General features: G+C 41.6%; 2 protein-coding genes across 3 annotated transcripts; both read right to left on the reverse strand.

Moving 5' to 3' along the window:
- Positions 1-8,199: 8,199 nt before the first annotated feature.
- On the reverse strand, positions 8,200-20,272 carry mst1rb (macrophage stimulating 1 receptor b). The gene is made up of 22 exons (XM_047025451.1): positions 20,105-20,272; positions 19,052-19,174; positions 17,482-18,788; positions 15,957-16,133; positions 15,597-15,719; positions 15,247-15,417; positions 14,994-15,154; positions 14,528-14,663; positions 14,227-14,363; positions 13,607-13,786; positions 13,374-13,473; positions 12,913-13,131; positions 12,403-12,549; positions 12,084-12,237; positions 11,666-11,755; positions 11,309-11,554; positions 11,136-11,216; positions 10,758-10,939; positions 10,391-10,500; positions 10,024-10,189; positions 9,799-9,935; positions 8,200-8,821 (listed from the first exon to the last, which is right to left on the reverse strand). The coding sequence occupies exons 3-22, from the start codon at positions 18,688-18,690 to the stop codon at positions 8,590-8,592; spliced, it is 4,158 nt and encodes a 1,385-aa protein (XP_046881407.1). The 5' UTR covers positions 18,691-18,788; positions 19,052-19,174; positions 20,105-20,272; the 3' UTR covers positions 8,200-8,589.
- Positions 20,273-21,028: 756 nt separating this feature from the next.
- mon1a (MON1 secretory trafficking family member A) lies at positions 21,029-26,345 on the reverse strand. Of its 2 annotated transcripts, none has more exons than XM_047025063.1 (6): positions 26,246-26,345; positions 25,744-25,901; positions 24,230-24,649; positions 23,360-24,125; positions 23,078-23,225; positions 21,029-21,847 (listed from the first exon to the last, which is right to left on the reverse strand). In XM_047025063.1, the coding sequence occupies exons 2-6, from the start codon at positions 25,871-25,873 to the stop codon at positions 21,707-21,709; spliced, it is 1,605 nt and encodes a 534-aa protein (XP_046881019.1). In that variant the 5' UTR covers positions 25,874-25,901; positions 26,246-26,345; the 3' UTR covers positions 21,029-21,706. The 2 variants fall into 2 exon arrangements, with proteins under 2 accessions (XP_046881019.1, XP_046881020.1); XM_047025064.1 differs by lacking the exon at positions 26,246-26,345 and adding an exon at positions 24,800-24,935 and having other exon boundaries at positions 25,744-25,832.
- Positions 26,346-26,433: the final 88 nt, after the last annotated feature.

Here is a 26,433-nt window from a genome sequence, read left to right on the forward strand (position 1 = left end):
ACTTCCTTTTTTTGGGTCATCCTGAGAGAAAAAAACACCCATTATTTCAATTTAACATTTCCATACCAGTTTGCATAATTTGATTGGAAGAAGAATAGGCCCACAGCAAGAATACATATTATGCATACTCTCTGAAACAAATCTCATCTTGCTACAGATGCAAAGCATGTTTCATCTTGGTGAATACAGTGGTATGAATAAGTTTTTAACTGATAACTCCTTTTCAGGCAGACACCGTGTATTTACAGACCTCCCCTTGAAACTTGGGTGTCCAACCAAATCCATTTCTCACAGTGTGCTGTCCTTCAGGGAGAGGAGACAACCAGCTCCCTCACTCCAAAATGTGATCTGCCAACCAAGCGTACATTTCCCACAAGTAACTTATCTTGTCTGGATGTGCTTGTGTAACAGGTTCTCATAGGAATGTCTTTGGGAATGTAAATCCCAAAGAGGCTGATGTCTTGGCAAAAATCTGAAAACCGCCTGATTAGATATATTTGAATTATTTGATATGTCTTTATCTTAAAATAGCATCGCCCAACAGACTAAGGGGATTTCCAGATCCTACAAGAGTACAGCTTGTATGATGATACATGTATAACCAGGAAAAAGGAAAGTTGTGTAAAAGACAATTGTTAAAGGGTTGTAATGTATAATACATGTGTTTGCTCTTAATGGGTGGTGATCATTCTATTTAGATAAAGCTAGTGGACCCAAACACACAACACAAGCCAAGACACACGGCGTTGAGGTTCAGAGTTTTTTTTGTGAACAGACAGACAGACCAGGTGGACAAGGAAGGGCAGGCAGGACAGGCAAGCAGAGCGACCAGGTGGACAAGGAAGAGCAGGCAGGACAGGCAGAGCGACCAGGCAGGCAGGGTAGGGTAGCTGGAGCTGGAGAATCTGTGAACCAAAAAATAAGTTACTCCCATTTCAATAGGCAAGTTAGGTCTAAGTCGAATGACCAGACCAGGACTGACTATGTAGTCATAGCAGACAATCTGGCGGTGAGCAGAGGGAACACCAGGGTTGAAATATTCTTGGGTTGATGAAGTGATGGATGGCAGGTGTGTAGGGTTGACAGGTAAGATGGAAGAGACAGACTGGGATACCGGAGCTTGGAACCCAACCGACAGGGGAGAGACTGGCACCCACTAGGAGGAAGTGGAAGTGTAGGGCTCGGCACAAGCTTCGCATCTACTGGTGGTTTTATGGAACAGTACATCCATTAATTCAACATTTCACAAGTTGGAAAAATATATTTCAAGTTCAACAATACTGCTTCAAAATACTGTAACATCTTTTCCCCCAACTTATCATTTCCTTTAACAAACCCAGGAAAACTGTAATAAGAAATCTATGATCTGCACAACAACACTCACCATGCAACTCAGTGCAGTTCTACCCCTGAGCACACAAGCACATATCCATTTTTACCATGATTCCTTTCCTGAAGCTAAAGACACAGAGCAACATATTGCGAGTGTTTGAAGCATGAAGGAATGACCAACAGCCATTTGTGACAGTTACAAAATGGCAACATTAGTCAAACTGGCTGAAATAGAGAACTTCTGGATGTCTGGAGCCAGAAGCCCAAGGGATAGACATTGTTGGCTCTCATGGTTGTAGTAAAACTATAATGGAAACACAGTGGACATACGCTGGGCTGTTAGGATGAAATCCATACATAGTGACATGATATGACTCTCCATGCAGTGACACTTATGTCTTATTTTTTTGAAAACAATCACACTCCATCTGTTTACATCACTTTAACCATTATTTCCATAACTGCTGAACGGGGAGGAGACGTCAGTAATCAAAATAGAGGACTAAGGATGTTTCAATCTATGCAATTAGATCTGATTATGCTCAGAAGTGTGTTTAATTAAGTGATTGATGCAGTGTCTGGGGAATACCTTATTTGAATGGTGTATGCAGACACAAACATGATTACATTTTCATTAGTTGTTAATTGTGGTTAGAAATGTCAACATTTTGAATTATTCTTAGGACTGATGAGAGATAGATGTAATCCATGTATTTGTGCACCTTGTATGCAGCATCAGATTCAGTTAAATGACTTTATCATCCAAGTTTGAGCAATTTAGTTGAGCAATTTAGTTGAATACAGTTAAAGTAATGGAAAAAGTAAGAGATTCCTTTATTCTGCAAGCAAATATTGTTCAGATGCTTTCATTTGATCCGCTTTAGAAAAGCATTTTCTGTATTACATTTTAGTATTACATACCAGAAGCTACGTATCAATTCTGGAATAGGTAACAAAGCATTTTGGAAATGGTGGAGGGTGTACAGGGTTATGATGATTTCTTTGCCACCATTTATGTTTTGCTAACATCTCAAAAATCCAAGCAAACTTGAGGACTATGCATGGTTGGCTCTGACATGACCACTCCACATTGTTCAGGTGTGTGAGATTCCACTTGACTCCTACTGGTTCCTGTCTGAGTTTCAGAAAAACACGTGGGTGAGATCAGGGATTACACTGAGGTGCTGATGGCAGCCTGAGCTTCTCTCTGCCTCCTCATCAGCTGTGTGAGTGACAGGGGATGTTCAGTGGGAGATGAGAGGTGAGAGCGTTTGGTGCGAGGTGTCACTGGAGCTGGAACATTTAGCTCTGTTAGGGGAGATTGACACTGAGACAGGGAGAGCCAGCCTCATCAGAACAGGAAGAGACAGAAGGGGCTCTAACATGGAACTCATTTAATCTGTGGTATGACCTCGCCTGTTTTAACTTGGCAATACATACTCTATTGTCTTTTATTGTCAATCATTATAATATACAACTGGCCAACGTGACCTGATATCCTTGTTTTCAAAGACAGCTGGAAAATGTGGTTATCCCAAATCATTCAGCCACTGACACATGTATAATAGGTTAATGTATCTTTCAGATGAAGAACTGGATCACTGACACGTGGCTTCATTGAATAAATTCAAATGGAATTGTTACAAATATGGTATATTCGTTTTGTTTCTACTGAGAGCTATTGGCAAGAGGTTACACAAAACCCTCATGCGTTCACTGAAGCGAGAGTGTCAGAGGGCTCCAAGGGTGCTCTGCCAGGGACGGCTCCCTGGCTGTTCTAAAGATTTTGGACATTACTGCTGCATGCCTGTGTGTCAGGCATGCACTGTGCTGCAGTACACCTGGAGCCAACCACATTGAAAGCCGATCTAATTGTCTGTCATCTAGTGTTAACGTTAAAATAATGTTGTCTCCCCATTTTCCTTATTGTGCCAGCAATATGTTTCTCTGCTTTCTTTTCTGTCAAGTATTAAACCCATAAGCCAGACCTAATTTTGTGTTTTGACCTACTCTATCTTCAGTGTTTCTGTGGAATGACTGTTTCAGGCTCCAGTTTATTGAGGTGACTATATGTACAGTATTTGTTTGTTTTTATAATGTTGTTGACCACTTTGCTATATACCTCCTCGACTCTCATGTGTTATGTAAAAGATCGGGAGAGAATATTTTACCAAAGGTCTGCATTACAAGGATAAAGAGATTTACATAACATAATGTACTTTATGCAAATGTTAAAAAACGTCTCTCAATTTCTCCCACCCTCTCTCTAACACAGGCATTTGAACGTTCAAATTGTGTGCGGAAGGACTTTCACTCATACCTTAACGTCCTAAAGCTTAAATACATCAAATGTTGGTGAAAAGTAGGACTTTACATATAAAATCATGCTGCAATGTATGATTTCGAGGGACTTGCCATACGGTAGTAATGAGGGTGGGATGTGATGTTTTGAATGCCTTATGTAACGGTCACCCAGTGCTGCTACTCCACAGATGGTCGAGGACAGGTGGGCAGCTCCAACACATCTACATCCACATAACAGCAGTAAGAGCTATTATCCCTCTCTGCAAGCCCACAATCTGACAGGAGGCCGGGGCACTTGACAAGCAGCAGCGAGGCCAGATACCATGGTTAAAAATGGATGTTGATGCAGAGGGAGAGAAAATGTCATTATGATGGTGCTGAAACCCCAAAGAATGTTACAATATTGTATTACACTGGTCTCTGTTTGCCTGTTGGTGGGTCATTGATCATGATGAGTAAGAGGAGGGTGTTGAAGAGGCAGTCCAGTCCCATATACATGAGTTATGTTGATTTCTGTAGTTGTCAACTAACTCAGCACTAAAATAAATTAACACAGAGACTTGATTATAAATGTGCTTGCTTGAGCGGCAATTTCCTAAATCTAACAGCAGTCCATCTCAGATATAGCTCGTCTCAACGGGAGACAAACACAAGCCTTGGACATCATAAAAAGGCCCAACGCCTCCAAAATCCCATCTAGTCGCTGACTTTAGCATAATGTAATGTGGCTTCATGCTCTAACTGTCTACATGCAAATAGCTGAAACAAACTCAGATCCAATGGTTCAGCTGATGTGCAGACATTTCTTAACATAATCCACAAAAACAGCCCATTGGCACTGATGCGATAAATGATACGTTGGATATTGTGGAAAATTGTGTTCTCTATTCAAACCTGTAAGATGTCGCAGACCATAACATAATCAACATCATTTTCAACATCATTTTCTCCCATTAATAAGTAATTGGGAAAGGAACTGTCAGGCTTGAACGTTGAACCCTTGCAGGTACTTGCTTTAAGGTTCATAACTTTTCCTTTTGTTGGTGGTCTACTGGTAGAGTGCTCTACCAATATGGATGTCCTTCTCGATGACTGAGATTCTGTGTTTTTCCCAGATGAACACAGTTAATTTCCCTATTATTCAGGCTAATAGTACCTTGCTGATTGGCTTGAAGGTTTTGTAAGACTTTGACTAAATTAAAAGGTTGTTTACTATTGAAACAGGGATTTCATGTTAAATCTTGCACTAATTCGATTAATAAATAATGTGTGTGCAGTATGACCACGATGTAGGAGAATGAAGAGGCCATTGGATCATTTACATGGGCTGAAGTCATTCTTCCTAGTATTAGGCCATGGAGATACGCTTGGTACAAAATTAAAGAAAACTACCAGGAGGGTCTCTGTTCTTGTCTAAAAGAGCAGAATTCCTCCCCTTTGTAGTAACAGTCTAAACCTGTTACAATTCCTTCACAAAATATAGGTTCCTCATGAATGCCAAACAATATATTTTTTGTGGAGACATACAACAAAAGCTCTTCTAGTTTTTCTCTTTGTTCATTGTTGTTGTTGCATAATACTTCATGTTTGAGTGATCTTATTCAATCATTGGGACCACTGACTTCCATAATGAGAATGCTTGATCAAAATGACCAGGGAGCTGATCAAAGAAATGTATATGTAATCTCAGTCAGGACTAGGTTAGGATGAGAAACCACAACTACTAACATTGATTCCTCTGGACACAAATGTAGTATAAAATGAAAATGTCATGCCCCACTGTAGTTTTAGGTCAAGTGGGACAGATTTCTGTTGATGTCATTCCTAGTGATTTTAGTATTGTTTACATGAACTGTGCTTCAATACTTTAGATTCTCAAGGAAATTCTATGTTTTAGGGATCAATAGTGTATTTCCAAAGCATATTTGTTTCTGTTTCAGTTCCTATGTCTAGAAGTTCTGAAGGACAACTGTACTTAATCTTTATCACAAATCCTGTAATGAAGACATTTACATTTAGGCATTTAGCAGACATTCTTATCCAGAGCGATTTACAGTAATTACAGGGACATTCCCATCGAGGCAAGTAGGGTGAAGTGCCTTGCCCAAGGACACAACATAATTTGGCACAGCCGGGACTCAAACCCACAAGCTTATGATTTATAGCCTGATTCCCTAACCGCTCAGCCATCTGACTCTGTTAAACAATTTTCTAATCACAAATAACCATCTCACAAAATAACATCTCGTAAAATAATTACGCTTGGCGAATTTAAATATTTTAGATTTTTAGAGTTGTTTTCTGAGTTGTTTCTTCCATAAAGACAGCTTGAGCATTGTCTAGATATTTCATTTATTTGTAAAACTCAGGTCAGCTGAGTGCAAGGTGAGTGCCCTCTGTCCTAACATACCAACTGTTCAGCTTCCATCTCTGTCCAACAGCAGAGATCCCTTGGCAGTAAGGTAAGTAAGTTCCCTGGGCTTGTCTTGAGCAAGTCCAACACCACTGATTTAACACCCTCCAAGCTCCAGCTGAGGTGAGAACGCACCTGAATAGTCCTCCACAGTATTGTTTACAATCTACTACTACCCAGGGATAAGAGTGCAGTCCCCACCAGACTTGATAAAGATTAATGTTGGCAGGAAATCATTTGTCCCAAACCTCCATCTTGGATGTAGACAGAGCTTAAGTCAGAGCTTACTGTAAGTCCAAGCCAAATAAATTAGAAGAGATGTTGAGAGATATTGTGTTTGGGAACACTTTGACCATTTTAATTTTACTCTCTTTGAATCGGCATTGAAGGCACATATTTCAGTTTTTTCAATACATAAGGTGGATGAGACCATACATATTTTCCAGATTCTTTGCATCTATCCTGTACACGTTTTCCCCAACATCTCACAAAACAAAACAATATTTCTTGACCTCAACCCCGCATGGGTGAAACAACTCTGGCATGTTGCTGTGAAATCAATAGCTTTTAACATCGCCATACAGTCTGTCTTCCTAAACAATGGACCAATATCAGCTTGTCAAAGTGAATCTCCTATCCACCGTCAACACTGTCTGAAGAGATTTTTTTGTGATTTTTCTGCTCCTCTTTCAAAAAATATCTGTCAATTATTCATGGCTTATATTAAAGATGCAAGCTGGATCTCTCTGGGGAGTAAAGTTTTTCCTACACATAAAGAACTCTGACAGAGACCTAACAACAGTGTGTATTCTTCTCATCTGGCCGGGCCCCAGTCAGCATAGCTGGGCATGTTCTGTCAGGGGCTTGCACTGCTGATGGATGCCTCAGATCAACCCTGTCAGCAGGCAGACTACATCACTGACATACACTGCTTCAACACCACAACACCAGAAAATGAATGGTATGATGAACTGGACTAAGTTATAGGAAGGTAAATTACGAAGGGATTCAAACCACAAAATAACTGTTGCCATTATCATCATCATCATTATACCATTACCAAAGCTATAAACATCTCACAGGGTTATACATAGACATAAACAGATAGATAAACATGAACATTGACACTTTTTAATATCTATGTGTATGATTTAGTACAATGCAAGTACCTTTCCTGCATTACTGTTTCCACATAGGAGGCACTCATATCTGTGTCATACTTGAGGCTAACCACGACAAAATAAAGGAACGTTCAGAGAGCCAGCATTAACGTGACTCAGGTTCCAAGAGAAAGATCAAGAGGGAAAGCCTTTCAGGTAAGAGTTTGAACTTGAGTTCACAGGGGTAGCAGCATCAGAACAGGCAGAAAGCTACTGTAGGGAGATATTCTCTTCCTGCCACTCCTGTGAAACTGGCTTTTGCCCTGCGGGATGTTCTCGTATACTTTGACAATGGGAGAGCTCTCTCTATCTATCTCTCCCTCTATATATATATATATGTGTGAATCAAAGGCTCCCACCATTTGAGAATTCACTTTTGTTCTTGGCAGCATGGAACATTATGATGTGTATTTCCCTGGTTTTATTTGTCTGGGATATCTTTACGGGTGAAGTGGGATTGTTGTGCATTGTATGACTTCTAAGATTCCGAAAAGTTTCTAAACTTTGATACTTTTTTTTTAAAAGGTCAGCTTCATCCTCTTTTGAAGTCTAGGAGGGTTTGTATGTCTGGTGCCAGTGTCTTCCTACCTATGGGTTGAGACTGTAACCTCAGAATAAAGACTGATTAGGTTTAACCCAATACCACTGGGATGCTTTGCATGTTGAAGCCTAGCGGCATAACACATATAAAACATTAGATGAGATTATCTATAAAATACATTGAAGTCATGTACAATGGGTTTAGGACTGCCTTGGTTGGTCTCGTAAGCCAATCACACTGTGAGTGAAAAACCTAATAAGGCACTGGCCTCTAGTGGAAGGCTCGCTTCATAACCGTTCCCCAGTTTAGTCATTTTGGTTCAACCCTGTCAACTAAATGTGAAATTGTAAAAGAAAATGCTTTTACATAAATAATTTACTCCACTCTTACAATGACAAGTCTATGAACAAATAAATATCTTAATTTATTAAAGTCAATCTAAAATACATTGTGCTGGGCATACAAGTAATGTAACAGTGTGGTATCAGATACATACAGTATATCAGATACGGAGACATATAGGTAAATTTCTTTTCATCCAAAATATTCCGAAATCAATCACTACATCTCAATATAATTAAGAGAAAACATAGAGACAGCACATTCAATATATTAATGGTTTTGATGACACTATGAAATGAGTTCCTACTCTTCATAAAAGCCTAGTGCAGATGATGGCAATTGAAACACCAAGCTACTATGAAGCTGTACAGCTGCCCAACTGTCACAATGCTTTGGCTGCACATACTCACAAACATTGACAACAACTGCCCAGTAACTCTAAAACTGGTACAAATCTTATTGAGCTACAGCACCGTTCTACACCTGCGGGTGTCTTCTCATGAGGAGATGGAGCCAGAGTCTTCAGCAGCAGAAGACTCTGTCTCGTCAGGAGACTCGGTGAGTGCTGGGTAGGGCCGGGGCTGGTCCAGGTTAACGTAGGTAACCTTGAGGCTAATGTAGTGTTCTCCCTCGAGGCCAGACAATATGGTAAGAACAGCAGCTACCAAAGTAGTAAAGCTGGGCCTGCTCTCTGGGTCAGGGTCCCAGCACTCTAGCATAATTGAATACCTGGAAAGGAGGAAGAGATTTGGAAGCTAGTAAAGCAAATTGAATTATGTAATTATGTGAAATAACAAAGGGAGTTAATCATTATTTTGGAACATGTTTGTGTCCATGTTTATCGACAATTACCTGAGCAAAATAAATACTACACTTAAAGTATACCTACTAAGAATAAGTAAAAACACACTGTACTTACAAATATTAAAGTTGTCATTGTGTATGTGAATTTAGCACATCAGTAAATTTTTAGTACACTTCCAATTGTGTAGAAAAAGATACATGTGTTATTAAAATGGATTGAGGTCTTGTTTAATGCATTTAAATTAGATTTAAGTATACTCTATACTTTTCAGCTATGGTATGCTCGCTGCATCGCCACAATAAAACCAATCAATTCACAGGGCCATCTGTTTCCAGTGGAGAAAAACGACCAAACATGGTGGCAGGCGTGGCTAGTTCTGGAGGCCCCAAGGCATTAGGAAAAGCTGCTGTGCTGCACGGACAGGAATTACAGCCAAGCCAAGCGCAGGTTTGAATCATTAGGACCAGTACATAAATAAGGATTTTTTTACACTTTTAGGTAGTTAACTAGGATTGCTTGTAGTTATACGTGAATGTCATTTAAGTGTATTTGTATTGTTAATGATTTTATTAATATATTAATTTAGGCTTCAAGAGTGTCTAATGGTTCATCTATCTTTCCTGTGTTATTGGGCGAAACACTGTACAATTTATCATTGATACTGAGATGGGAAAAACATGCTGACTCACTGGTGTTAATGTTACTCTTTGTGTGTGTGTGTGTGTGTGTGTTCTAACATTCTGTTTCCGGAACAACATATAAATGTTGTACATTCATCTAATACATATATTCTAGAATATATTTTTATAAGACTTTATCGAGCTGGAACAAAGCGTGTACAGGCATGTAAGGAAAAGCAGATATAAATAGGTAATGAATGGTCATCATTAGCCCTACTTACAGGGGGTCAGGACAATACTGTGGTTGGGGCAGCCTCCTACCCTTCAGTAGGTAGTGTGTGATGTCATATGGGTCCACCTCAGGGTAAGGGCTGGCTCCTCTGGTGAGCATTTCCCACATCATGACACCAAACGACCACTGCAACAACACATACATAAGGATAATATACTGCTATGATATACAATGCTGTATTTTCCCCAAAAATCTTCTTGATTGAGTTACACACCACATCTGATTTGGAGGTGAATTTCTGTGTCTGCAGGCTTTCGATTGCCATCCACTTGACTGGTAGCTTGGCCTTCCTGTGATCTTGAACACTGTAGTACTCCTTATCAAAGACATCTCTGGCCATGCCAAAGTCTGCTACCTTCACTGTGTATGACTCATCCAGCCTGAAGGGCAGCAGAGAGATTAGTGTTACACCTACCGACCAAAGACCATCTCAGCCCGTTACATATAAACACGAACATTTACAACACAACTCAATTGATGATAATATGAGGCATGTGTCAGGTATAATTGTATTCAACCAGTGGCAAATAACTGACTGCTGAATGCTGTTTCATGTGGTGATGACCAACTTTTGCACTCACATGCAGTTCCGTGCTGCCAGATCTCTGTGCACAAACTTCTTCTGCGCCAGGTACTCCATCCCCTTTGTCACCTGGAGGCCAAAGCCAATCAAGTCCTTCACCGTGGGGTTCTAGTGCAAGAATGTTGAGCAACATGTCAAATATTTGTTAGATATTAAAGCATTAAACCATGAAAAGGCTGTGGTATATCGCCAAATAACCCATGTGTTGTGCTGTGGTAAAGATCAGAGTGCAATGTCGGAACAACCCGTTACTACGTTTGTTTGTTTTTTTTACAAATTCCAAGCCCTTTTTCTCTGATTAGGTCAAACCTTGCACTTTTTTATACAAACATATGTTTAAAATTGTACTAGAGGCACTTTTTTACCCTCCTCTCACAGCGTATGAAGTGCCGCAGGTCCCCGTGCTTCATGTAGGGAAGCACCACGAGGGGGAGCCCCTCCTCAGGCAGCAGGATGCCCAGCAGAGACAGCACGTTGGTGTGGTGGAACCCCTTCATCAGGATACCCTCCTTCAGGAACTGCTCCACCTCCTCCACATCTGTTATTCCTGGTAACACACACATATGCAGTATTGGATGTGTTGTGTATGTGGATCATAGTTTAAAAACTCAAAACGGTAACTACTCTTTCCTCAATAAGTGGTTTGGTTCATGTTTACCCAACGGTCATATAAAGTGTCTATAGCTTGGGACACAAGCTCAAGAACATTGTAAATCATTGTCATCAGGATGTGATATGCTCACTGTTTAATGATTTAACAGCACAGTGGATTTCTCTGTTGTTGTGGTCCGTGAAGTAGCCATGGTAAACCGTGCCAAAATGACCTGATGGGAGAGATAAAAAGAACAGTGAAAAACGTATTGTGATTTTTTCCCCATCTGTTTTCCTCACAGCCTGCTATGGAGCTTACACGTACCCTTTCCAATGATCTGGTGATGCTGGACGACGAGCATTTCTGCTGGGATCAGCACGTCCTTCACCTCCTCCAGGAGCTCTGGCCTGAAGCTGGTGATGGAGATCTTCTCTGGGGTCATGAGGGGGGTGAGGCTGGGGTCCATGCTGCCAGCATTATAGGCCATACTGGGAAACACCAACGGGACTCCCAGGGGGGTGGAGGGGCTCTGAGACATCACTGGAATGACAGGGCCTAGGATTGGAACCACTAAAATGATGTGTGTTCAGTTATGTAACATTCAAATAGTGTCCACTTTCATTGAAATGGAATATAGTTAGAACGTAAATTATAATATTTTCTATCTTGCCAGTGTCTCACCTCTTCTGTAATCCCCTACCGGTGACAGCTCCACGCTGCTGGTTCCAGAGCGGTTAGAGTTATGGGCCAGGCGGGTCTCCACCATAGAAGCTGAGAGGTTTCACAACAGCTTTCAATCATCAACCATAGCAGAACATTTTCCCATTAGAACTAGCCTGGGCAGTGAATATATTTGTATGGTGTCTGGGTGTGTGAGGATGTGTGTGTGTGTGTGTGTGTGTGTGTGTGTGTGTGTGTGTGTGTGTGTGTGTGTGTGTGTGTGTGTGTGTGAGTGTGTGTGTGTGAGTGTGCGTATTTGGGGGGTCGGAGGTGGCGTGGGGGGGGGGTTATGGATTACCTAGTTTAAAAATCTAGTTAAGCTTACATCCTGTTTGAGGTTGTGCAAACTACTCTACCCAGAGACCAGAGAAAACCTCACCTTTCTTCTTCTTCCTCAGGTGTTTCATGACAACAAAGGCCAGCACAGCTCCTGCCACCAAGGCTCCCAGGATCCCCAGAACAACGCCCGCCATGTAGTGGTTGCTGACCAGGACAACTGACCCTACGTTGTGAACATCCCCATTGATGCTGATCTGCAGGAGATAAGAGAGTTGGAGTCAGTCCAGCCCTGGTTGCAGCAAGGAGGCCTACAGATGATGTTCCCTCTTCAACTGAAATGTCCCAATTATAGAATCATAATCTGGCAGATAGGTCATATACATTTTCTTTATTGGAAATCCTTCCATGGTTATACTAACCTTCACAGCCAGTCCTTCACTTGGGATAGTCATATTTTTGGGGATCCTGCAGGTGATCTCATTGTCCAGGACTTTGGCACCACAGTCAACTCCTCCCACTGTCATGGTGATGGTCATGCAGGAACTCACAAGGTTGAGTTTTTGATGCTGTAAAAAAAATATGTATTGCTATGTATGTAACATGCTATCTAAAGATGTATAATTCTGCCTTTAATTGTGTTGAGGTTCCGTACAATGAGAGAGCAGATTGTCAGCTTTAATTTGGGAGTTGAAGGCTTCAACATTGTTTCTATTAACATCATAAAGAATAACGCAATTATACTTTGTTGCCTATACCTTAAGGATTGTCTTTAAACATTCAGCTGTGGACCAGACATCTGTTCTAAATTACTCTTGGACAGTATGTGCTCTTAGCCAGCTAAATGACAGAAAGTAACCCTTTTTTTTTTTTTTACTGTCCAAGGACTTATGGCGCTAACTATAACCTTGTAAAAGCACTGCTGGCCTTACATGCAGTGAAACTTCATCTTGCCCAGGGTACAAACTAAGCACATGCCCCTCTGTTTCAAATGGTATGGGTTTTCCATAGGGATGATAGGAGAATTCTCTGTTCCAGAGTTGAACAGCCCCATCCATGTCAAAGGAGAGCTCCCCCTCCTCTGGCTCATCCCTGGGGAAGGCCGGGCTCGTACACTCCATCTTCGTGGGAATTGACTTGCCTTTACACTCCTGGAACACAATTAGAGTTGTAAGCATAGGATTGGAAATGTGTGTGTACTTACAATATGTGCATGTCATAATATAGTTGATATGTTAAAACATCAACAAACTGGACGCATACTAGGTGCAAATACCCAATGATCTCTTTCAGAGAGATTTGTGGGCTGTTGCCACGTTAAAGTAATTCCTTGCTAGCACCTAAATTGGATATCTGTGTCATATTTGTGTCAAAAAAGAGATACAGTTGTCACCGTCATCACAGGCTTCAGGTGACTCTCATTGGGTTTGAAACGGATGATGGTGCGGTAGACAGAGTCCAGGTTCTTCCCTTCAATGATTATCTTTGACCCCCTGAAGTTCACAGAACAAAGTACAAAAGGATACGGAGTATTGTGTTTACCAGCTCAACATAGAACACCCAAGTTTAGTGCTATCCTCTTTGGATCGTGGAGGGCAGCTTCATTAGATGGATGATTAGACCTACCTGTCAAAGCTGCAGTCTGGAAGGACAGCTGTGATCTCTGGGTTCTCCCTGTAGTAGAACACCTTGGTGGTGAGAACTGGGGACTTGTCAATGAAGACGCTGAGAGGGACATCCCTGACCTCTGAGATAGGCTGGGACAGACAGATGATGGAGGACACATTGCCTCGAGGCATGGTGAAACTGCAGATTAGTCAAGGAGAGGGGAGGTGTAAGAGGATGACTTACACAATGAATTACATAAATAGATGTAAATCTCTAAATGTACAATATAGCAGCGAAAGTATACAGTGTTTATCAATGTTTAAGTGTATGTAGCCAGCACTTTTTACACAACATGAAAAGGATTGTTTGGTATGGATGACCACAAAACCATTGACAAAAAGCAGTACAGCAGTGATCTGCTCATGAAAACATGTCCATTAACAGCACCTTCTTTGACTGAAAGGTTCACTGGAAGACTGAGCAGCCTCATACTCTGTGTACGATGTCTGTGGCAACACATGTTGGGACATGCCTGGATCTACACGGAACCAATCTCTCCCCTTGGGACATCTTTCAAACCCTCTAATTAAATCGGTAGGGCGTGGAATATGGTAAATGATGTAATAGCAATAGCCCACCTCCTTATGGGACAGGGTTCTCCATTCAGAGTAACCTTCCTGGAACTCCCAGCGTCCAAGTGAGGACCAGTGACAGTGATGAGGGTTCCCCCAACACGGGGACCATAGTTAGGCTGGATCTCAGTGATGTTGGGAATCTGATAAAGGGAGCAAAGAAATCCCATTTCAACTTCAAGAAGTTGCAATGTATGTATGTATATAACAATGCTGTATTCCACTGATATCACCAGGTCTGTTTATGTTGTACTCTTCAAAAAGGTTGCCTTGATTAAGGCAGTTAATTGAGTGCCAACCCCATTACCACAAATGTAAATCCAGGCATCTCCGCTTTCCCGTCAATGGAATAACGCCCCTCCACCTTGCCCTCATGTACTTCCACAGTGACGTTGACTGGCTTGGACAGCTCCATCTCCCCGGAGCGGATCTTACACACCAGGCTAAGGTGAAGTGAAAGCACAAGCAAAGGAAGACTGATTCAAAAATGAAACCAAAAGGAATGTTAAGCCTTTTTGCTGCTCTACTTACACCTGGAAGATCAAAATGCTTTGTTTAGCCAGACTATCTTTCCTAACAATAACAAGGAAATAAAATAGTCAAATCATGAAGATTAAATTTGTCCAACTCCAGAGTATCTCCTTATCTCCTCCTAGTTCATCTTTCAAAAAAAGCTATTGTTAAGAAAATACATTCCCAAATGCATTTGATCTCAGGACCTAACCAATGGTGTTTTGACGTGGTATCTACGGTATGACCTGTGATGTACTCACTGTGTGCTGTTGCTCTTCTGAGAAAGTACGACGCAGCCTGCCTGTCCCAGTCTCACCTGGTGGGTTCTTGAGCTTATGGTAGGACGCTGGGGTGACCGGAACTCCCAGCCACAAACCGTGAGCTCGGTCTGACCATCGTGAGGTGCTGTCCTTGGGAAGAACTACTCCAGATAAATCAGAGAAGGAACATTACTAAACAGGAACAAGAACAACATTTGAAAAAAAAACTACAAAACAATCCAGCACATCTCACCCCAGTGATACCCGGAGGACAAGACTCGTTCCGCCAGCGACCTCGACACTCACTCTCCCAAGAGCACTCTCCAGAGCACCAGCCGCACCCCATGAACTTGGGGGCTGTCAGGCACATGGCACAGGTAAGGAAATGCTGGCACCCTGGGCCTCGCTGAGGCACCTGGATCATCTGTCACACAATAAGACAGAAAACTGTTTTTTACAGTGTTTGATGATTGTGCAAAATGTATGGGATGCCATGTCTTCATAACTACCAACAAAATTATACACCAATAAAAGTGCTTTTTAACTTTCTTTAATTTTTTTTACTTTTATAGTTTAATATGTTTATTTTAAGACAACGCTTACCTTGTCTCCAACTACAAAGAGTAAGGATTCCGAGGAGTGGACAGCAGCAATAGAGGTCACTCTCTGGTTCTCCACCAAGGAGTAATTTGCAAAGATAATCGGGCTTGACCTTGTCAAAACAAGCTATCAAAAACACGATTGCATTGATATTAATATAGTTATTTTGGTTGTGCTACAATGCTACGCAACCAAATATTTAATCTAGGGTATCTATAATAAATCCCCCAAAAATGCCAAAACCTTTTCTTTTTGCTGTAAATTTTAAAGGATTTATAATAAAGAATTGTAACCAAATACATTTGTCAATATTAACACTTTGTTTATGGTATATGTCCTCCATGCATTGGTGATGTTGTATACCTGTAGCAGACGCCCACTGGAGGTGCCGATGTGTGCCACTGTCTTATTCTCTATGATGGTGACCAGGAGGGAGGTGAGCAGGACGCCTTTCATCTGCCTGTTGAACAGGTCCACCCTGTAGTAGGGCTTAGACACCATGGTGGGCTGGTCTCTGCAAGTGGCATTGTTCTCCATGCTCTGGAAAGAGGTAAGAGCATATATATCTGAAGGAATGTAGACCATGGCCATTAGGATATGAAGATCCATTTTCTAAATTTGTGCCATAACATATTATTAAGCCCTTTTCTGAATACTGTCTCCAGGCACCTGTGGAGTATGTCAAAGAAGAGGCTAGAGAATATACACAGCTAACCTTGACCCTTCTCCACTAAAGCATTTGTGCCAAACATTTCACAAAAAATAAATGAGTATCTGAGACACATTAGATGGGAACACTGCTCCAAAGAGGGAAGTATCCAAGATCGCACATTTACAGAAGTTCAAAATAACTTACTCCCTAAAGCTTAAGATTGCTGCCAATGATCCTAAATTCTTCCGCTGTTCCCTTCAACAAATGGCAAATTTGAACTTTTTCCATTGAGTTGTGCGTCATCAAACAGCTTCCATATCAAGACCTTGATTAAATGAGCGGATGATTGAGGTCACTCTTATGGTATTTCTGGTCTTACTCCTCCCCTTACAGCCCAGTGTGACCTTACATGAAAATAGTGGAGAGGAAATCTGCCTAGTCAGAAAGATCCCTCACAGTACTGTATTCTCCCTTGGTATGAATACCTACAATATTTGTCTGCATGTAGAAACAAAACAAGCATTTCTTTGGTCCCTAGATTTAAGAGTCACATTTTTGCTGCTCCCGTGATCAATACAGAGAAGGTTAAGACAAAGAACAAAGACAACATACCTTGTACAAGACATTATGATCTGTGTCTGTCAACATCCATGTCATGCCAGTAACAACACACTATGCCTTGATAACCCAACATACATGTCTCAAAAACATTCCAGTGGCTTTCAAAGTCAGGGTAAATATCAGAGAAATGTGTGTCCAGATAAATAGTCATCATATCCCTTCATCCAGAGTTCATTAAAATAAACTGTTCTCTAAACTTCTGTCTGTCAGTGTTCATACTGGATCTACAGTATACATCATCACTCCTTTAAACAACTCCCACAGTCTTCTACTACTCCTGAGCCAAACAAACAGTGCACTCTCGTTTCAGCTCAAGCATAAATGCACTGCTTCACATTCATGCTGCTTATAATGTTCATATTGTTGTTAAGTATTGTTTATTTGTTTATACTGTTGTTGCTTATAATAACATTCATTGTGAATATGTTTACATTGTTTATATGTTTATACTGTATGTTCTTAGTGTTTATATGCTTATATGTTCATTGTGGTTACATTATTTGTTGATTATTTCTCAATTGTATTCATAGATTGAATTGAATTCATAGATGGCTCCAACAAAGTCAATCCAAAGAAACCACTCTGAAGCTGGGTTATTATTGGTATTGAACTCACCTCATGGGGACAGCTTTCACAGTACTGGAAGTGGCACAGTCCTCTGGACAGTTGCTCAGGGCCAGACTCACAGCAGTCATCTACCCCATCGCTGATGGCTGTGTTGATGTTGTCCATAGGAAAAGCACACAGGGCTGACTCATGCTCTGTGACACCATTGTCGTCTGTGACTGCAAACACTCCATACAAAATGTCATCTTCCTCCTCGGCACCTAGCTCCTCTGCCAGCTCCCTGCCAGCCTTGCCAAAGTGGGCTGCTTGGACGACATTGTATACCACATCCTTAAAGGCCTTACTAGCTGCATTCCGGCGCCGACGGCGCTTGGGTTCAAAGCGGCACTCTAAAATGACCTCACGGTACCTCCTCATCTCCCACTCATTGCGTGGAAGACGACCCAGCCGTGTCTGGAGTGGTGAAAACTCCTGGTCAGGACTCTCTCTCTGAACAGAAAGAAAGTAGACAAACTCCTGGGTGAAGAAGCTGTAAGTGTACTCAATATTGTATGTTCTGCGCAGACCGGGCAGGACAGTCAGTCCTCGCACGTCGCTGTAGAATCCATCTTCAGTGGCCAACGGCCGGCGCACCGATATGGACTTCCTCCCGTAGCGCTGTGTCACACTGTCATTGACAGTGGCAGCCACAAAAAAGTACACGGTCTGACCCTCCTCTACCATGGTAACCTTGGTACCAAGGGGACTGGCCAGACAGTCAGGGCAGTAAGCTGCAGAGTTGGATTCCTTTCTGAATAAGCACTTCGAAAAAGAGGGTTTCTGACCATGACTGTTAAGTTGATGGAAATGGCACACACCATATTGAGAACTCCCACAAGAGTATAAGTACATGAAGAATGTATCCAACAATAGGACCTTGTTATCTGTGTTTTCTAAAAAGTTGGGGTCCTTGTCAATGTCACACAAATCACACATTTTACACTCTGGGCTGCCCACTGGTCCTGTGTTAAGCTCCCATACCTTCTCCAGACTTCTGTTCACAGCTTCAATTCTGTTCTGCGAGGCCACATACACCTCCAGATACTGTGGGTTTGTAACTATATTTTGAATTGAGTTAAGAGTTTGGAAAAAGGGCATGGTGTAAACCACTGAGAAGTTAACCGGATTGGGGGCTGTCGAGGGACATATAGCCAAGGCAGAGGCCAGGAATGTCTGGAGCCAGACACATGACACCCACAGTGTGGCCCAGTGGACCATCTCCAGTCTGGGACACAGGGAGACAGCAGCACGGTCCTCTCTGGGTTACCTCCAGGTAAGGCGGTTGGGCAATAGCATCCTTAATGGCCCGTAGATATCTGATAAGATAAGAATCAAAAATAAGAATCAAAAATGCCAAAAACATTAGTGATCAAGGGACTCCCTAAACTCTGTAATGTACAAACAGAGGCATTAAACTGTATAATTGGTGCGGTTTGAAGCTCAAGAGTTTAATTCCACAATGAAAAAGTACAAAAGCAGGCCAAATGATGGGGTTTATCTCAGATAAACACAGGGTCTTTGACACAGAGGTTGAGATGTATGGTCTAAAAGTGCCAGTGCCATGAACAATGAAAATCACCTTTAAATTCATCGCAGGTTGAGCTGAGTTCTTGGGTCAATTATTAACTGAAACCTCACAGGCAGGTGGAACTCAGGGACCTTCTCTTCTCTACTTGGCATTCCTGTCACAACCACTACGTGCCTTTGAGGGTGAAAGATGCATACAGACTCATGGGCATATATGGGCACTTATGTGTGCTTCCTTAAGTTTTAGATGAAGTGGCAAATCAAAACGTGTCTGAGAATTTTAGCCATGCATTTTTATTATTTTTGTCCTCAAGGAATAAGGCTACAAGTCTGAAATTGTACAGTTATGTACAAACTCACCTACTGATTATAAATGATACTAGGAATGACTGTAGTCTATATGCGGTAACAACATTAATAATTCATAGAACTGCACCAGTATGTTACCTTTTAACATTTGCAACTTCATGTCAAACTAACTCAAGCTTAGCGTTTAAAAGCAGTCAGGACATGAGTACACATATTCAGGACTGATTGACTTTCTTCATGTTCATGGTTAATAAAGCTACGTTTGAATACGTTTCCATCCATTGTTATTTAAAGGTAGAGTCTGCAATGCATTGTAATTTGATCTGGCAAATTTAAAAGTAATAAATGGCACAAACTACCTATACTTCCGAAGTGACTGTTTCATCTTTGCTCTTAAAGGAATTCAAATGAGTTACATTTTAGGCAAAAATATTTATAGAATAATACTCGTGATGCATATTTAAGCAAATGTATGGAACATAAAAATTCCCAAATTATCTTGTGATATCTGTTTTATCCACCAGTTGCATACTGTTTACACAATTTCATGCCAAGTAAAAGTTTACAAGCTTTCATACAGAAGTAAAAGTTATGATTGAGGTGTGTTCTTTTCACAGCCTCCAAGATAAACCTACTGAAGAGTGCTTACATAGTGAATCTTGTAAATTGACACAGAGGAGAACTATGAGAACTATTACTGCATTCTTTAAAAAATACGATTATACTCATATAAATGTTATTTAAATAGACCAAAAGGCGGGGTGAACTCCACATGAACTAAAGCTTCCTTGCTTACCTGTAAAACGATGTGACTAGAATGGAAATATCAATGCGTCCTCCGACATCATCAAGTGGTTGGGTTGGTTGTAAACTTCAGATACAGATTTGACCCTTCTTTACGCCTGAGCTATTATGTGAATAACTGTCAAGTACAAGTAAAGTTTGGTTTGTACGGAACTTCATTGAGTCTCTTAAGAATGCATTTTGTTATTATCCGTAAAGCTCGCGCACATGCTCCTCCCCTTTGTTACACTGCCAATATAGGCTGCTGTCTCTGTTGTAGACGGGGCTGGTGCGTCTTATTGCAGTAACCACTACTGACATCTCAAAATTACGAAAAAACACGTGCAATTTCACAATTGGTCATTTATTAATATTACTATTCTTGACAAGATAACAGGGCTCTCAAGTTTTATCGAAGGTTTGGCGTGAGATCACCATCCCTGTCAACTTTTAAATTTTCGGGCAACGGGGGGGGGGGGGGTGCAGGTGATGTTTTCTGATTGGCATTTAACTGTATAACTCGATATAACTATCATCTCGGCAGAAATCGTCCCTCACCTGCGACTCGTCCACTCATTGTATATAGCGGGCTAGTTATCCCTAACTTGTCAACGTGAGAAATGGTTGAAATGGGTGAGAAATAATACAAGGTGTTGCGTGAGAGCGTGAAAAATGGCTGAAATGCGTGAGTCTCACGGCGAATGCGTGAGACTCACAGACATGGCATAATCATGGCTTGAGAGCCCAAATATAGCGCACCATTAGGTATAAGCACAAGTTTCAAAGGCCGTTAGGTAAGACATGAAAAGTGAGGGAAGACGCTCCATTTACTTGGAGTCTATATTTCTTAATATTCAAGCATGGAAATGCTTGCAAAACCAGACCATTTGTCGAAAAAACTACACAAAAGACGACAAGTAGAAAAATCTTTGTTGTATTTAATTAGAATGCTTTTACATCACTATTCAGTGTTCAGATAAGAAAGACTGGAATTAGCAGGAACACAAGTGCAATTACGCTAAAAGGACCACAGTGAATGGTCAACGGGAGATCAATCTCCTATCAGTCTCCTTTTATTTATATAATTGTGCGAACAGAAACATCGAAGCTCCTGACAAAAATCCCCTTTGGCATCTTGGTAAAAAAACAAAAAGATTCAATAAAATCAAAACCACTTATAAAAGTACTATTTTCTTTTTAAAATCTACAGTTATTACAGTGTTTCAAGTGTACTGATGATTAAAAAAAAAATGTTTCTAAACAGGGACAGGTCTATTTTAATTGAGACATGAAGTAGCATCAATGATGAGACTTCCTGTTAGTTAAAATGGTTGCTGCATGGTTACTTTATCATGCAGCAACTGATCATCTATCTCAGTAAAAATGCAGTGATTTTATACTTAAAATTCATCCCTGCCATCATTGATTTAATCCTGTTGATGACTACTAACTGACGGACTACAGTTCACTAATTGTATTGCTATTTGCAGTCTGAGCATCAGACCAGAATGACTCAAGCTTCATAGTTGCAGCAGTCCAGCCTCTTCAATCAGACCCTACTTTCAGTGGGGCTTCTCTTTCAGCAGATCAAATACTAGGTCAATTGGGTGAGGGCTCAGTATGTTAAGGGACTGAGGATAAAGAGTCGGTCCTCCTCCCTCCTGATCCACTTCAGAAGCTTATTAACAGCAGACACAGCCAGCACCTTGGTCCCCAAGGGACTGAAGCAGAGGTACAGTTCAAAGCCACTTGTTACCTGAGGGAGGGAAGGGTTGGACATACTGTCAGAGCATTTACAATAATGTGTATCTTCTACTAGCTATTATGTAATCGCCTGCCCTTGTTATTGAGAAACACTGTAGGTATGGATCCATCAAGCCCTTTTTTTAATCAATATCTAAATTCGGAAATCAGCCACAATTATTGTCAACGTTTTCCATATTGTCTGGATTTGAATAAAGGAGCGGTCCACAACTGAGACTAATTAAAATGCACAATGTTTGTTGTATCAGTTTGAAAGAGTGGCAGCTCATTGAGATACCAAGAGATGGGTATTTCTGTAATTACACTGCAGTGTTTCCCCTATGTTGATTTTACCGTGGCGGTTAAATTTCTGCCGCCACGGTATCAGAATTAGAGCTGTACAAAATGTTAGGCCGTCTATCAGCCGTGATTGTTAGAGCGCATGTCGGAGAATAGCACAGACACGCTTCACAGCGCAGTTGAGATTGCGCGTGTGCATCCTTGAGAACTGAAAGTGGTATATTTTATGTTGTCAGTTCATTTAAGCCTGTTAATGTATTAGTCTATAGTTCTTGCAAATTTAAATTAAGTTAACTGGTGATTTTCGTTGTTTGTATTCTTCCCCTGCTAGCGAAATTGCACGTCTGTTGATTCGATAGCGATTGCTGCCCTTGCTCACGTTTGTATTTTAGGTGCATTATTATGCTTAAGTAGCCTAGTTTTAATGAATAAATAGTGGGTATATTGTTATTATTTGCTAAAGAATGCTTGGCCTATCAAGATCAAATGAAGCAGACAGTGTACATGCTTCCGAGTGGCCTACCTTAATCTGTAGGCTAGGCCACTGCATTTACAATAAGTTGTTACGTCAATTATTAATTGGCAGCATTTATGCCATTTAGCACATACTGTAAGGTGTCTTTAAGTGTGCTAATTTTATTTATTTAGGGGAAATAGGACGAAAATACGTGCAATATTACATTAGCTATTAGACTATTAGATTAAGATGCTCCGAAATATAGGGTTAGCACTTTGTTTTGGCAAGGGGGGGGGGGGGGGGGTGTTAGACCTGACCTGCCCCCACTGCTAAAAAAAAATCCTAGGGGAAACACTGCACTGAACTGAAAATATGCTTTATTATATTCTGCGTAGACACTGTTGATGCAAATGTGCCTTGCTCAATTCATTGAAAGTAAATTGAATGTCCAGAGAAATTCGTACCTCCTCAAAGCATTGTACTTACCCAGGCAAACAAGTTTTCAGTCTCTCCGCAGTGGTAGATGGAGCGGAGCGGATGAGTTGGGTGGTGCAGGTGGCTGTGCAGGTACTGGTACAGTCCCATCAACCTTTCCTGCTCCTCCTCAGATTGGTATGGCATGGGGAGCTCAGGGCTGGGGGGAAAGAGACAGAAAATAATAACTGGAACTGATAGCAAGGAGGTGATTGATCCAGAGTTGGTGACAGTAGCATGACAGTAGCATAACAGTACTGAAACGTGTAATAGTCATAATATTGTCTGTCTCACCTGGTGTAGAGACCCGAGCTCTTTGACTTATAAAGAAAGTGCCTGAGTTCTGGAATGCCGACCTGGGTTGCTGAGTAGCTTGGGCTCTTCAGCGCCTCCTTCAGGGTCTGGTAGGCACTGCGTTTGCTCAGACGCTCCAGAAAGCGTCGCTTGCAGTCAGACAAATTAAAGAAGTCCTCCCTGTCCGTGGAGACCAGGATTAAGCAGAGTTCAGAAGCCGGCTCTAGGTATGAGATGTGGGCGTGGAAGAAGCCTGCTGTGTTGAACTTGGGTAGGCAGATAGGCGTCCATCCTTCGCCTTCACGGAAAGAGGTGGAAGATCCCACCAGGTTGAAGAGTAAATGCAAGTCCATGTGGTGCAGGAACTGGTCCTTTTTACGCACCAAGGTGACCAGGCGGTCTCCCGCCAGCAGAATGGAGAAGACCAGGTTCTTGGCTTTGGCGGCCTGCAGGCTGGAGGACACAACATCCCGGACGGAGCTGGCCAGCGGGAGGCATGTTACAGCGCTGAGGAGCAGGCCTGGGTCGCGTTCCAGCAGACGAAGCAGGTTATCTGTGAGGTGTTCAGAGCCGGCCAGAAGGCGGCGCAGGTCGTAGTTCTGTTTATGCTGGAAGATGTGGTTGAGCTGGGTCAGGGTGAGCAGGCTGACAATCTGGTAGTAGATGTACTGCAACTCACGGGTCAGCTCTCGGTCCGACTGACGGGTACGCGATACACCCACCAGAACCAGAGGACTCTTACGAAGGAACACCACTTTGTAACCATCTAGAAAAGCGCATTTAAATGAGATAAACAAATAGGCAAAGGCCAGCATTTTTTTTTTACATTTTAGAAAAGCATTTCGGGCTGCCCTGATATATTTTTCTTACCTGCATGGATGGACCGGATGATGTTCTTCCCAGCCTCCACAAATGAGACCAGTGCCATCATGACCCCCATGGTGCTAGAGAGGGCCTCCTCTGTGCCATAGCGCGAGTAGATGGGTTTACCAGCTTCGCTCAGCACAAACACATGCTTTCTGTGGCTACGCCATGCCTCGCTTGACACATCCTCCTCTTTAATTCTGCTTTCAGGTTGTTCCTCCTCATTCCGTTCCTTCTGCACCTTCACAAGAGGCTCCTCCTGAACATACTCTCCTGCCAACACGGTCTGTATCTCCTCTGCACATTCCCCGAAATCCACCTGATCAGAGCCTTTATTGAGCTCTGTCTCAGTCTGCTCCTCACTTTCAGCAGTCAAGTCCTCAAATGACTGGGAATGGACAAACATGGCACTCTGCTGGCCGGCACCTGTGGAGATTCAGATTTTGTTGTTAACACAATCCAAATGAACAGATCTTTTATTTATTTTTTACTTGACTGTGAAATAAACTGTAATTTCACTCTTGCCTAATTAAAATAGGAAAAAATGTAGTCTTGTTCCCATCCATTCAACCTTACTGTAAAAATACATTTTCCTGATTTCAATGGGAAACTTCAAACAGAGCCAAGATATCATGGGGGGATGAGTATAGCGAGGTGGTATTTTTGACTGCAGATCAAGAGGTCCCAGGTCCAAATCCTCCTTTGTACATTACTTTAAATGAAAGTGTATGTTTAAATGAATACATTGTATCACTTAATTATGCCATGAGTTTGAAACTAATAAGGACATTTCCCCTTGACTTTGTCACACTAATGTCATGTTTTCTCCAAAGCATATCATAATCATTAGCTTAAACATTCTTACAACTCACACTTGCCAAGCAAGAAGCACATTCTAGCTGAGCAAATCAAACAAAGGCCTCTGTTGAAATACCATCCATTACCAATTGTTTTAAATCCAGAGAATACGATATGCAAAGAATACATTGTGCTATTGTGCACATTTCTGCACACTCTCTGCCAACAAGAACACTGATGGTTTGTTCATCAAGAACCCTATTCACGGTGGATTCTTGGCTAAAGCTGTGTAGAAGTGGCTGCACGGAACACTGTCACATGATAACATGTAGTAACTGGCAACTGCATTGGCAATTCCAGGCGTGTCTTTCTTGGAATTTTGACAACAAGCTGTGAATTAAGTGAACTGTGTCATCAATTTGTTTCTGTCGTGTTGTGCTATGCATGATGTATTCTATTTGTAAGATAAAGTTTGCTTGTGAGATAGTTTTTGATAAGTTCATAAAACTGAAGCTGTTTCCACTTATATTTGGGAGGGATGTGTCCAGTTGTATATTGCTCCAAATCCTTAAAACAGAACTATGTAGTACAGCTAGCTAGTCTAGCCTACTGTTTTATGGTTGAGGGGAGGAAGTCTCTTGATTGGTCAAGTCATCAAATCCATTATCATTCTAGCAATGTAATATAGCAATGTCTTGCAATCAGACGAATGTCAATCTCACCTGGTTCTGTCCCCTCCACCAGGCCCGGTGTGGGGCTGTCAGACCTCTCATTACGGAGACGGTCCACTGGAGTCAGGGAGCCATTCAAGTTATCCCATGCCACACCCTTGTTGTGGACCTCTCCAGCCATCACTGCAAGCCAATACAGGGACTTTCACCTGTAACATTTGACACCATGTCAAAGATTGTAAACATAAGGTACAAAGTTCAACAATTTACATTAGTAGGAAGCTAGCCATTTTTGAAGAAGAAAAAACTGCAGAGGTTAAATGTCAAATTAACTCACTTTCTAAAAAGTCTACTTTACAGTTTCGAGTAACACACCACTGGCCAAGCTAGCTACCGTACTGTAGCGCTACTAGTGCTAGTCTCGCTAACCTACTCTCAATCGGCACTGTTCACATGACGTTCACATAATCACATTTCATAAAGTCAGTTTTGTCTTGCTAAATATAATCACACGACTAGATAGATTTGAACAATTCATAAACAGTACCATTACCTTTCATTATTGCGAAAATAGTATTTTGGTGTTAAAATAATTCACTCATGTTTTTGCTAGCGCAGGTAAAATGTAATTTGACGTCGTCTACGGACCACTATCAAGTGGAATTGTGGGAAATGAGTGTGTGTTTGCAAAGCCAAATTGAAACTGTGGTTCTATTCTGTTAGAAGCTTTGGTTCTCCAAC

The sequence above is a fragment of the Hypomesus transpacificus genome, chromosome 9, assembly GCF_021917145.1.
Source record: "Hypomesus transpacificus isolate Combined female chromosome 9, fHypTra1, whole genome shotgun sequence".
NCBI classification, from domain to species: Eukaryota; Metazoa; Chordata; class Actinopteri; order Osmeriformes; family Osmeridae; genus Hypomesus; species Hypomesus transpacificus.